Source organism: Culex pipiens, chromosome 3 (assembly GCF_016801865.2).
Source record: "Culex pipiens pallens isolate TS chromosome 3, TS_CPP_V2, whole genome shotgun sequence".
Classification (NCBI taxonomy): domain Eukaryota; kingdom Metazoa; phylum Arthropoda; class Insecta; order Diptera; family Culicidae; genus Culex; species Culex pipiens.
The window spans coordinates 140,165,462-140,179,301 of NC_068939.1; the positions used below are offsets into that span (position 1 = coordinate 140,165,462).

At 46.8% G+C, this 13,840-nt stretch overlaps 1 protein-coding gene across 1 annotated transcript; it reads left to right on the top strand.

Annotated features, from left to right (window-relative positions):
• Positions 1-2,337: 2,337 nt before the first annotated feature.
• LOC120425862 (elongation factor 1-alpha-like) lies at positions 2,338-4,022 on the top strand. The gene is given in 2 exon segments (XM_052710172.1): positions 2,338-2,595; positions 2,598-4,022. Coding segments are annotated over 2 exon segments (546 nt in total). The 5' UTR covers positions 2,338-2,360; the 3' UTR covers positions 2,909-4,022.
• Positions 4,023-13,840: the final 9,818 nt, after the last annotated feature.

Consider the following 13,840-nt stretch of genomic DNA (forward strand, 5'->3'; position numbering starts at 1 on the left):
CAGACGTGTGTCCTTTGATTGGAGCTTAGCGCGTTTTTGACGGTGTTTTTTCTAACTTTCGCCGACGGCCATGGCGGCGGCCGCGACGGCGGAGAGTGAGTGGACGGAGCACAGGACCGAGGATGGAAGGCTGTTCTACTGGAACGCGGCCATGAAGAAAAGTGTGTGGGAGAAACCGGACGGGTTCCAGCCCAAAACGCAGGCGGCGACGGGCATGGAGGTGGAAGACTCCGAAGGAGGAGGAGAGGACGGGGGCGAATTTCGTCCCGTGATCAAGGTTCGGCGCAGGAAGGCTAAGGAGGAGATCAACGACGGCAATGGCCAGGAAGTGGAGAAACTGCTCAGCAACAACAAGTTCAGCCCGCTAGCGGAGAAGAGCAACAACAACAACAATGCGAACCCAGCAGCAGAAAAAACCACCCCCGTGGTGCCAGCACCCGGCAAGTCGGCCGGGGAGAAGAAGCAGCCGCCGCTGGTGGTGAAAGAAACGAGTTTCGCCCGCCTTGCGAAGGTGATGTCGACATGTGATGTCCAGCCGGAACACAAACTGACGCGGTACGGCACAAAAATTACGTGCTTCTCGAGCGACGACTTCGACACGGTGCAAGCTCACCTGAAGAAGAACAAGGTGCAGTTCTATACGCACGGAAAGCGCAGTGCGAGACCGCACCGGGTAGTAATGCGAGGTCTCCCGAACGCGGAACCGGATTACGTCAAGGAGCTGCTCAAGACGGAACATCAGTTGGACGTCTTGGCAGTACACGCCATCAGGCGGAAGCAGCAGCTTCCCGCCATCGATGAGACGCCTTTCATCGTGCTCTTCCCCAAGGGGCACACCAGTTTGAAGGAGTTGAGTAGCAAGGTAAAGAAAGTGGGACCAGTCGTCGTCCGGTGGGTGGCCTACCGGAACAAAGAACCGCACGTGACCCAGTGCAAGAACTGCTTGCAGTTCGGTCACGGAACCAGTAACTGCCATCTCAAGCCCAGGTGCAGCAGCTGTGGGGGTGCCCACAGCACGGAAAAGTGCAAAGCAGAAGAAACGGAAGCCAAGAAGTGTGTCAACTGCTCTGGATCTCACGAGGGTCTGGACCGCAGCTGTCCCAAACGTGCGCAGTTCATCCAGTCGAGGCAGCAGGCGTCCAAGCCGAAGCCGCCAGCATGGAAGAAGGACAAACAGACTCCGGCACGTTGACCGCGGCGGATTTTCCTCCGCTACCTGGAGCGGTGCCGTCCGTCGGGACGGAAGAAAAACATCCTCGTCCCGCAGGAAGAAGTCCAGATAATACTGGCGCCGGCGCCGGTGCATCCCCGAAGGCGGATCAAGGCGAACCGAAGCTGTACAGCGAGTCGGAGCTGTGGTCCATTTACAGAGAATACAGAGGTCGCTTGAGGCAGTGCAAGACACCCGAGGAACAGATTGACGTGATCGCACACTTGCTGACACATGGCACGAGAAAATGATAATCTAGATCAGTTCCGGTTTTTTTTTTATTTTTCTTTTATTATTTTTTGTACTTTTGATCCTCGGTCCTAACCTGGTCACAGCACCTAAAAGGACCTAATAAAAATAAGTTATGAACAAAAAAAAAAAAGATGACGAGACACAACATGGACATCAAGTATCGTGATCAACTGTACCTGGTTCATCTCGAGAAAGAATCGACAACGCCGTCTGAGCTGAAAGCAGTTCGGGCAATTTTCAACATCATCGTGACTTGGGAACGTTATCGTCCAGTGCACCGTGACGTGACACAATGTTCGAACTGCTTGCAGTTTGGGCATGGTGGAAGGAACTGTTTCATCAAGAGTCGTTGTGCAACATGCGGAGGTGAGCACAAAACTCAAGCTTGCGAAACAATCAACGAGAACATCGAAGCCAAATGCTTCAATTGCGGTGGCGACCATTCGACAAAGAATCGGAGCTGTCCAAAACGAGCTGATTTTGTAAAAATCGGCAGCAAGCGACGACGAGGCACCAACCAAATCGTCGCAAAACTCCACCAGCATACACGGGCCAGCATCAACGGATCAAGGCAGTAGCTAGGCCAAGGGGTAAGACACAGAGTAACTGAGTGACTCAATTTTACAAAATTACTCATTGTGGCTCAAAGTTACTCAGAGTTACTCAAGCTTCCCCATGATTTTTTTTTTCACCGAGTTGCGGAATTTGTGAATAAACCAGTGTTTGACAGAGCTTGACAGAAGAGCGTGTTTACAGTTAAGTTAGAAATATTTTCACGCCACGATGCTGCTAAAGTTTCCATAGTCATCATTCAACGAAACCCAGAACAATCTATTCCGCCTGTTACGGATTTCGCTGATCGTCGCCGCCTGTACCGGTGAATTCAAGACCCAAGAGAATGCCCTGCTCGCCTTCACCCCCCGGTGTCAAACAGCTGATCGTCGATGTCAACAAGATGGAATCGTACAACGAGGCCCGTTTCGAGAAAATCAAGAAGGAAGTGTCGTCCTACATCAAGAAGATCGGCAACAACCCGACCACCGTCGCTATCGTGCCCATCTCCGGATGGCACGGAGACAACATGCTGGAACCGTCTAGCAAGATTTACTAGTTCAAGGGATGAGCCATCGAGCGCAAGAGGGCAAAGCTGACGGCAAGTGCCTGTTTGTGACTATGGATGGCATCCTGACGCCGACCCGCCCCACCGACAAGCCCATGCATCTGCACCTAAAGGACGTCAACAAAATCGGTGGCAAGGGAACGGAAACCGGTGTGAACAAGCTCGGTATCGCCATCGTATTCGCCCCGGTCAAGTCCGTCGAAATGCACCAAAAAGCCATTCCGGAGGCCGAGTCCGGAAACAACGTCAAGAACGTGTCTGTCGAGGAGTGCGTTGTGGTACGTCGCCGACTCAAAGAACTCATCGTGCTGAACCACTCCGGTTAAATCTCCAACGTATACATCCCAGTGCTGGCTTGCCACACCGCAAGTCCACCAAGGATCATCCAAAGTCTATCGAGTCTGGTGATGCCGCTATCGTCTTCCGGGTCCCACCCAATCCTTTTTGCGTGGTAGCCGCAAAGACCACCAAACAACATTCGATACTAGCGACCACGAGGACAGTTCTCTTGAGTGAACCAGAAGACGATTTCCGTTTATTTCCTGCGGGTACTTGCGAGAATTCAGCTATTTTCAAAGGAGTCAAACAAAACTAATAAATAAAAGTGTTTATTTTTGCTTGGTTTTTTAATGCGGTCGGTTTCGATACCTTTGGCGGCCGATGGCCTGGTTGAGCAGGTTCTTGGCGCCGTGACTTAGGAACGTGTCACACTGATTTTAAACCATGTTCCGAATCGCCCACGAACCGTTCCGCTGAATAAACTTTCTGGCCGTGTGGATTTTCATAGTTTGGACGATCGTTTCGGTGATGCCGGTTTCGAAGAGCGTTTATTGTCACGCAGGCGACGGCGTGGGCCTTGTCAAACTCCATCCGGATGTTGTCGTCCAAGATGAGGAAGCGGAACAGAGAGCACGCCTGCTTCATAAGACCCTTAAAATGCTTCAACACGCGAACATCGTCAGATCGCGTGGCGATTCATCTCTTAAATGAATACCTTTGCAACCATTGCACATAATGGCTCGATCTTTCGACTCGGACTACAGCAATTTGATTTGTGGGTTTCACAAGCTTGTGGTACGTATCACAAGTGAAGATCGAAAACGACTGCCAGTAGTCGCGGGACAGTACGGGGAACTTGATTTCTACTAATCCACTAGCACCCTACACACATTTAGATCATCCTCCTCCAGATGACGATGCGGAGACGTCCTGCAGCTGCTCAGCGCAAAACAAAATATTTCGTGTGTGAAATGCCGATTTTTTTACGCTCCACGTTGTTTCTGTTCAAGCTTGGTTTTTGCGTCTGTCAAAGTCAGTCGTCTCTGGAGCCAAATGTCAGTGTCAAAATTCGTTACGTCGTTTGGGAGGATTGAAAAAATTTGAGTGGCTCAATGTTACTCAAAATTATTCAGACTTTCTCAATATAACTCTCTGTCCTACCCCTTGAGCTAGGCAGTAGTGACCTGTATTCACCACAAGAACTTCTGAATATTTTCATCGAGATGACAACAACACTGCGTGTTTGCAAAACTCGTGCGAAACAAGTAAGAACGCTTGGAGGATTTATCTTAAAATACAGTTCGCAGTTTACTCGTTCTAATGATTTCGAATATTTCAATGAATAAATTTTGTTTTAGTTTTGTGTTAGGATTAGTTGTTGAAGTGTTTTTTTTCTTTTCTACCTAAATCTATTCGATTCAATGCAAAAATGTAAAACAATTTGTAGTTTATGTGTAGTGAATGTGAACAAAAAAAATAAAAATCAAAAAATATAACAAAGATGAAGAGCATTCAGCCATGCCACTTAGAATGTAAATGAAATGTAATTATTATAAGATAGTTCAATAAAGAAACTTAATTACAAAAACCCGATTTAATCCCACCTGGGGTGAGATAGAGCCTTTCTTACAAAAGGAAGTTAACGGCAGTTGATTTTTTTTTTAAAGAAATAGCAAAATAAAGAATGGTCCATTCATAATACAATTCTAAACTCAACCTTATTTTGACAAAGAACTTTGTCCTAAGGTTTCTATACGGGGTGTCAATCCAAAATTTTCGCGAAGCGAAAACGTTACGTGACGAATTCCCCTCTCGGCAAATTTCCCCTCTTTTTGGTGCACGCTGGTTGGTTGAACAAACGTTTCCCAATCAGTCAATATAGAGACGTGAGATTGATGTATCTAAAATCACCCCCACTCTACCTCATAATTTTCGGATCGTCGACGCGGCAAAAAGCGAATAAGGAGATGTAGGAGAATTGGTGCAAAAAGGCGGGGCATACGTCCCCGATCTAAATTAACAAAACTAGGCTCGGTCGGTCCCGAAAATTCAGTCTGTTGCTGGCCGTCGACGAGAACACATCAGGAGCAGATGGCCTGGTGGCCTGGTGGCCCGTTTGCAGACGGCCTGGAGGCCCGGGAGCAGATAGCCTGGAGGCATAGACACGCCAAGACATGCCAGCCGGCATGAGCGGGAATTGGAATTGGCCACCACTTGGAGTGGCCGGAGTCCCCGGCGGGTGTTCCGATAGGGGGACTTTTCCCGAACCATAAGAGTTGGGGCAATATGGGTATCAAACTTTAGGGTTTTTGATACTGGACATGAAATTTGACATTTCAGCAGTAGTGGCCACAATCCGGAGGGCCCCGCGGATGTTCCGATGGGGGGACATTTGCCGAACCATAAGAGTTGGGGCAATATGGGTATCAAACTTTAGGGTTTTTGATACTGGATATGAAATTTGACATTTCGGCAGTAGTGGCCACCACCTGGAGTGGCCGGAGGCCCCGCGGATGTTCCGATGGGGGGACATTTGCGGAACCATAAGAGTTGGGGCAATATGGGTATCAAACTTTAGGGTTTTTGATACTGGATATGAAGTTTGACATTTCGGCAGTAGTGGCCACCACCTGGAGTGGCCGGAGGCCCCGGGGATGTTCCGATGGGGGGACATTTGCCGAACCATAAGAGTTGGGGCGATATGGGTATCAAACTTTAAGGTTTTTGATACTGAACATGAAATTTGACATTTCAGCAGTAGTGGCCACAATCCGGAGGGCCCCGCGGATGTTCCGATGGGGGGACATTTGCCGAACCATAAGAGTTGGGGCAATATGGGTATCAAACTTTAGGGTTTTTGATACTGGATATGAAATTTGACATTTCGGCAGTAGTGGCCACCACCTGGAGTGGCCTTAGGCCCCGGGGATGTTCCGATAGGGGGACATTTGCCGAACCATAAGAGTTGGGGCAATATGGGTATCAAACTTTAGGGTTTTTGATACTGGATATGAAATTTGACATTTCGGCAGTAGTGGCCACCACCTGGAGTGGCCGGAGGCCCCGGGGATGTTCCGATGGGGGGACATTTGCCGAACCATAAGAGTTGGGGCAATATGGGTATCAAACTGTAGGGTTTTTGATACTGCACATGAAATTTGACATTTTGGCAGTAGTGGCCACCACCTGGAGTGGCCGGAGGCCCCGGGGATGTTCCGATGGGGGGACATTTGCCGAACCATAAGAGTTGGGGCAATATGGGTATCAAACTTCAAGGTTTTTGATACTGAACATGAAATTTGACATTTCAGCAGTAGTGGCCACCACCTGGAGTGGCCGGAGGCCCCGGGGATATTCCGATGGAGGGACATTTGGCGAACCATAAGAGTTGGGGCAATATGGGTATCAAACTTTAAGGTTTTTGATACTGAACATGAAATTTGACATTTCAGCAGTAGTGGCCACAATCCGGAGGGCCCCGCGGATGTTCCAATGGGGGGACATTTGCCGAACCATAAGAGTTGGGGCAATATGGGTATCAAACTTTAGGGTTTTTGATACTGGACATGAAATTTGACATTTTGGCAGTAGTGGCCACCACCTGGAGTGGCCGGAGGCCCCGCGGATGTTCCGATAGGGGGACATTTGCCGAACCATAAGAGTTGGGGCAATATGGGTATCAAACTTTAGGGTTTTTGATACTGGATATGAAATTTGACATTTCGGCAGTAGTGGCCACCACCTGGAGTGGCCGAAGGCCCCGCGGATGTTCCAATGGGGGGACATTTGCGGAACCATTAGAGTTGGGGCAATATGGGTATCAAACTTTAGGGTTTTTGATACTGGACATGAAATTTGACATTTTGGCAGTAGTGGCCACCACCTGGAGTGGCCGGAGGCCCCGGGGATATTCCGATGGAGGGACATTTGCCGAACCATAAGAGTTGGGGCAATATGGGTATCAAACTTTAAGGTTTTTGATACTGAACATGAAATTTGACATTTCAGCAGTAGTGGCCACAATCCGGAGGGCCCCGCGGATGTTCCAATGGGGGGACATTTGCGGAACCATTAGAGTTGGGGCAATATGGGTATCAAACTTTAGGGTTTTTGATACTGGACATGAAATTTGACATTTTGGCAGTAGTGGCCACCACCTGGAGTGGCCGGAGGCCCCGGGGATATTCCGATGGAGGGACATTTGCCGAACCATAAGAGTTGGTACAATATGGGTATCAAACTTTAAGGTTTTTGATACTGAACATGAAATTTGACATTTCGGCAGTAGTGGCCACAATACGGAGTGGCCGAAGGCCCCGCGGATGTTCCAATGGGGGGACATTTGCGGAACCATTAGAGTTGGGGCAATATGGGTATCAAACTTTAGGGTTTTTGATACTGGACATGAAATTTGACATTTTGGCAGTAGTGGCCACCACCTGGAGTGGCCGGAGGCCCCGGGGATATTCCGATGGAGGGACCTTTTTCGAACCATAAGAGTTGGTACAATATGGGTATCAAACTTTAAGGTTTTTGATACTGAACATGAAATTTGACATTTCGGCAGTAGTGGCCACAATACGGAGTGGCCGAAGGCCCCGCGGATGTTCCAATGGGGGGACATTTGCGGAACCATTAGAGTTGGGGCAATATGGGTATCAAACTTTAGGGTTTTTGATACTGGACATGAAATTTGACATTTTGGCAGTAGTGGCCACCACCTGGAGTGGCCGGAGGCCCCGGGGATATTCCGATGGAGGGACATTTGCCGAACCATAAGAGTTGGTACAATATGGGTATCAAACTTTATGGATTTTGATACTGGACATGAAATTTGAAATTTCGGCAGTAGTGGCCACACTCCGAAGTGGCCGGAGGCCCCGGGGATGTTCCGATGGGGGGACATTTGCCGAACCATAAGAGTTGGGGAAAAATGACTGTTAAACTTCTAAAATCTGTTTCTGGAAATTTAGAATAACTATTTCGTAATCAATTAGAGCCCTGAATAGGGCAGCTCAGCTCCACTTGCAATTTTCATCCCCTTAGTTCGATAGGACGTTGATATTATGTCTTAAAACTTTACAAATCAAACAGCCTGTTTCAGAGCCACGAAATAGACCACAAAAGAGTTGTCTTGTGTAATTATAAGGGAATCATGGGGAAATTTGGATCGGACGTTCTAATCGAAAATTTCAACAATCATCTAGCAAAGTTCTTTGTCATACTGGTCATGTGTAACATAACCACCTGCACCTTTTTTCACATAACTTATAAAGCGCTGGTTTTTGCCCCATTTGCCATGGCCGGTTGTAAGCTGTGCTCGCACACAAGCATTTTCGATTTTTAAAATCAGAACAAATTATTTTTGAGGCAGAGAATTAGCTCACAATTTGCGATGTTCGTAATGTTTTCTGCATATCGCTAAATTGTTCGTATTCTCTGAGTGTTTTTTGCACTTTTCAAAATATTAAAAATTAACGAGAAAACAAAATAATTCCGTCTTGCTCCAATGCGTTAAAGTGGTTACAAAATGACTGGCAGAAAGTGTTTCAACACCCGAGAATTTGCCGTGTTGTAAACAACGATGCAACGGTAAAGCCGCATAAATGTTCTTGAAAGCTTTGAAACGCCTACTGTAATTCACTAAACTGTCATTTAGGCGTTAGGCAAAATTGTGAGCTTTCAATAAGCAAGCATTTAGGCGTTTTTGGGATTGGGAAGCATACAACGAATGAGCGCTCGGTGGGACTTCACTACGACAAACGCAAACGTACCGAATAAACCACCTTGGTGCGCTGGTACGATGAACAAAAATACTAATACACAAAAAGGCTAGTACCGAAGCTAGAAAACCAAACCCGCGATGTGCGTTGTCACTGGCACATGGGAAGCTTAGACGTTTCCCAGAAATTCGTTCGCTCAGAGTTCGATCAGAGAATGAGCAAAACAAAAAAGAAAGGCAAAAGAATGAGCATGAGGCTTCAGAACAGATAGCTGCTTGCGTCAAGTTTGCGTTCACTGAAGCTTAGCATAGAAAATAATGATAGGCGATGTGTGATGAACGAGCAATCGATAAAGCAACTTGCACTAAAAGGGGGTAATCTAGTATCAAAACTCTAAACGCGCCAGCATCACGCGCCAGCATTGCTCGCGTCTGCATGTGAAGCTCAACTTGACAACTTGTCGACGAGGCGACGAAAATCGATCGTCCATGATTTTTTGCAGATTTTTCGAATGAATATTTCTCGAGAAATGATTTGGGAACGAAGCTTGATTTGGCGTCGGAGCCAAAAGCAAACCCTATACCTTTCTTTAGTAAGAAAGGCAAAAATGGAAATTTTCTAAAATCTGAACGGTAAATCCGAATGAGGTCAAATTTGTTTCAGAACATCGAGTATGGTCTAGATTATGATGTGGAGAAAAAAAATTAGATAAAATGCCAAAGGAATAGTTTTGGCATTTGATGAAAATTGGCTTTTACCTTTTTTAGGGGTTTTCCCCCTCACAGTGAATTAGTCCACAAGCTGTAAATCAAGAACCACATTACCGACATGGATGAAAATTTGGGAGGATGTAGGGCTGGAAAAATGCAATTTTTTGGATAAATAAACGATTTCAATACTTCAATTTTCGACCGAATTTTCATTTGAAAACCGCCTGATTTGGTGAAAACACACTCCGAGTCCCCATAAAAAATGGATAAATTCAAATTTGGTATGGAACTGGTTCAGGTTCAGCACATCCCCTTTCAAATGCGCCCAAGAGAGCTCAAATCCATAATGTGGGCTCTGAGAAACCCCCTACCACAAAATTGAGCACTTTTTTACCACACACGGACGTCACGCGTGCTCTACAGTAAATTAAGCGCCAAAATTCGGATATTGGAGGTAGACCAATTCTGTCATTGTCAATCGATCGGGCGTCGAAAATCGATCGTTCATGATTTTTTGCAGATTTTTCGAATGAATATTTCTCGAGAAATGATTTGGGAACGAAGCTTGATTTGGCGTCGGAGCCAAAAGCAAACCCTATACCTTTCTTTAGTAAGAAAGGCAAAAAAGTACGAGAAGGTTAACCGGTCCCGCAAAGGCTATGCGCCGCAAGCCAACACTTGTCGGGGCGCCGAGGGGTACCTTCTTATGGACAAAGGCGAGGTGTTGAACAGGTGGCAGCAGTTCTTCAACTAGCACCACAACGGCGATGTAGCGCATGGAGACGGCTTCGAAGCCCAGCTTAGACCGCCCGCTGCTGACCAACAGTTCCCGGCACCTGATCTGGAGACAGTGAAGAAGGAGATCAGGCAGCTGAAGAACAACAGGGCCGCCGGTAAAGATCGGTTACCCGGTGAGCTCTTCAAATATGAAGGAGAGCAGTTGGCGAGGGTGAACCACTTGGTGATCTAAGATCTGGAGGGAGGAGAAACTACCAGAAGAATGGATGGATGGTGTCGTATGCCCTATCTGCAAAAAGGGCGATAAGCTGGACTACGGCAACTACCGCGGCATCACGCTTATCAACGCGCCTTATAAAATCCTCACCCAGATTATCTGCCGTCTGCTGACACCGTACGCACGGAGTTTCGTGGGCATCAAGGGTTACGACAAGATGACAGCTTATCCAATGCGCTGTTTAACATCCGACTTGCGGGAGTTGTGCGAAGAGCGGGTATAGACACGAGAGGCATGATTTGCAACAGGACAGTCCAACTTCTTGCTAGAGACGGTGAAAAGGGTTTACACCGCCCTTAAGACGCAAGCAAGACGAATTGGATTGGCCATGAATACGACGAAAACAAAGTACTTGAAAGGGAGGGGCTCAAAGGACGTTGACCACCCAAGACTCATCCCTTTAGCTGTGGATGGCGATGTGCTGGAGGAGGTGAGCGAATTCGTATACACTCAAACCCCGATGGTTTGACACTAACGGTTGTCAAACGAACGGGGTCACGTTTTAGTTTGACACCCCTTTTACACGGAGGTCACACACACTACCAAACGTTTGTTTTGATAGTGTGCATAAGCTCCGTGTAAAAAGTGACAGTTCGTCACTTTTTAGTTTGACTTTGACCAACCAACGGGGTACAAACTAAATGCCGTGAGGCATTTTTGCACTTTTCAGGAGTACCTCACTGATTGGTGGTCCACAAATGAATGAGCCCTCGGCGTGATCCAAATCACAGGTCTGCCCAACCTTTTCAGCTACATTTTTCACATTTTTGATCGTCAAAATTACAATTGTTGATTTTTTTTATGATTTCATTGATGGAATCGGTTCTCAAATGACCAGTGAACATAGCTTTGATAAAAGTTTGAAAAAATATTTTTGCAGGTCGTTTTTATATAAGTTTTAAGTGAAAAATTGGGTACTAAAGCCCTATGTAAATTTTTATGTACAACGTTAAAAAACACGATTCAAACCCATTTCTGATCACTTTTTTTTTCATTTTTTTTGACAAGACAACATTTTTTCGATGGATCAACTATGGTCCCCTTGGAACGAGCTGTCAAGTAGGAGCTTTTCTGTCAAGAAGGACCGCGAAGTTAATTTTTCAAAATTGATTTAAAAATCCATTTTAAACTCTTTGTGGTTGTACAAATGGTCATTGTACTCAGAAAAATAAGCTTTATCGCTGTAAACAATAATATCAGCAATTTAAGCTTCATTTTAGGACCCAATTGGTCCGGCCCGCGGGCCGGATTGATTTTTGACGTAAAATGTAGATACAAACGACTTGTTTAAATATTTTTTCAAACTTTTGGTAAAGTTATGTTCACTGGTCATCTGAGAACGGATTCCATCAAAGAAACCATGAAAAAATGAACAATTGTAATTTTGACGATCAAAAATGTGAAAATTGAGCCGAAAAGATTGGGCAGGCCTGGTATAGGGGATTTTCTCCGGGTGATCAAAAACACTTTGAAATTCACCTTCCTAACAAAACCTTTATAATTCTGATCACTATTTACAAGCACGTCTTTACTCAAACGCGCTTTGGCTCGCGCCGTTTTCGTCCGTTGCGTCGTTTTGTGCTGTCACATTGGCAGCGCCGTCGCCGACGCAGGGCTGGACTCACGCACACTGGGCGCAAATCCGGGCAAAACATTCTGTTCAATGTCGACGTGCTCACCTGGCTCTGGCACGGGGACAGATTCTGGGTCGTCCGATTTGGCACAACCTCGTTCTTCTGACGAGGCCTCGGTGTTCAAGCGGCAACCGTTGTACACCGTGCACATCGGCTCGCTACGGTCGCTGTCCGAAAACAGCGGACAGGATTCATTGACGAGGAATTGTCGCAGTGTTGCGTTGACCTACCCGCTCGAAAACCGCACTGGTATTCGCCGACAAATGTCTCGGTCTTTGGTCGCAGCTTGCATAGGATTCTGGATAGTACTTTGTACCCTGACTTGAGGATTGTGATGTCTCGATAGTTGGCACAATCGAATCTTTGCCCCTTCTTGTAGATTGGGGTGACGAGCCCGCCTAACCAGTCGGTCGGAAGCTGTTCTTCGCACCAAATGTGTAGAATGATTTGGCGCAGGATCTCGGTCATCCGCATCCGTGCATGAAAAGTTTGGGCGGAAGTCCTTAACAGCCTTAGCCACTTCCTCCAGCGTTAGCACCTTTTCCATCTTCCTCAACCTGTTTGGACAATTCCATTTCCACATCACGGGGAAGGCGTGGTTTTCCTTCATACACCGTTGACAGTTGCGTAAAACCTTCACTTATCGTTCGCATTGTACACAGAACCCCGATGGTTTGACACCAATTGTTGTCAAACCAACGGGGTCACTTTTTAGTTTGACAGCTCATTTACACAGAGCTCAAACTTATTACCAAACGTTTGGTTTGATAGGAAATCTGAGTCCCATGTAAAAAGTGATAGTTCGTCACTTTTTAGTTTGACTTTGACCAACCAAAGAGGTACAAACTAGGGTACAAACTAAAAAAGAATCATAAGAAAAAGTGACCAACCACCGGGGTTGAGTATTGTGCTTCTGCTTCGCCAAGTACCCTTTCGTCGTACTTCCGTTCTTTTCGGCGGTGGGTTCGTTTCTCAGCTCTTCGCAACCCACTGTATCGGTCGCAGTTTCAGCGCGTACCCTTAACCAGCATATGTTTTCTGGCCTCGTTCTTCTCGTCCGATATTTACTGGCACTCCGCATTTGGGTTTGCGTTCTCTGGTCGTGCCGATCACTTCGTTGTGTTGACGATGCTCTGGAGGGCTACCCATTACTTTGGTGATCTCTAGGTGTACTTGTATTTCACCCAGCACGATAAAAGCTCTCCCTAGCTCGCGTGTATTCCGCTCGCCGTACTCTCGGTGGTCCTTCCCCTTCCAGCACACCTCCTGCAGCACCACGACTTCGAGACCGCGGAGCCACAATTCGTTGTAAAGAATTCGGTCGCTTCCATCGAAGTTGAGAGACTTACAGATCCTCGTCTCGAGTTTCCAATCCCTGGATCCCCGAAATTTAAATTGGCGATTGGATCAGCTCGCATCTGGAGTTCTCTGCACTTGAGTTTTATGAGGGGTGCGTGTAGCCATCCGGAAACTCCACGAGAAATTCGTCCCATGGAACACCGAGATAATGTTCTTTACGCGTCTAAGGTACTTCACGAAAAACTAAAATCAAATTTCGATCGCGAAAAAGATGTTACTTTTCTTCGTTCGTTCGCGCACATGAAAAAACATTTTCCTTCCGTTCGCGGTTTCCTTGGTGACGCGCAACGCGATTTGCTAGGTCACACAACCTGACGAGTTGACTTTTATTCGAGCAAAGAGGGTAAACACAAAGTGGGTTGTGTTTATGTAAAAGAATGCGCGTGGCAAATCATACTGCGCCTAAAGCTAAACTAAACCTTATCACCAGGGCCGCACTTAGGGATGACTTCCAACACTTCCGAGTTTCGTTATGCCGGAGCAACTGCTTCATTTTGGCGTGATCACGTTCCTCCGTTATGATTTTCCATTCCTAGGA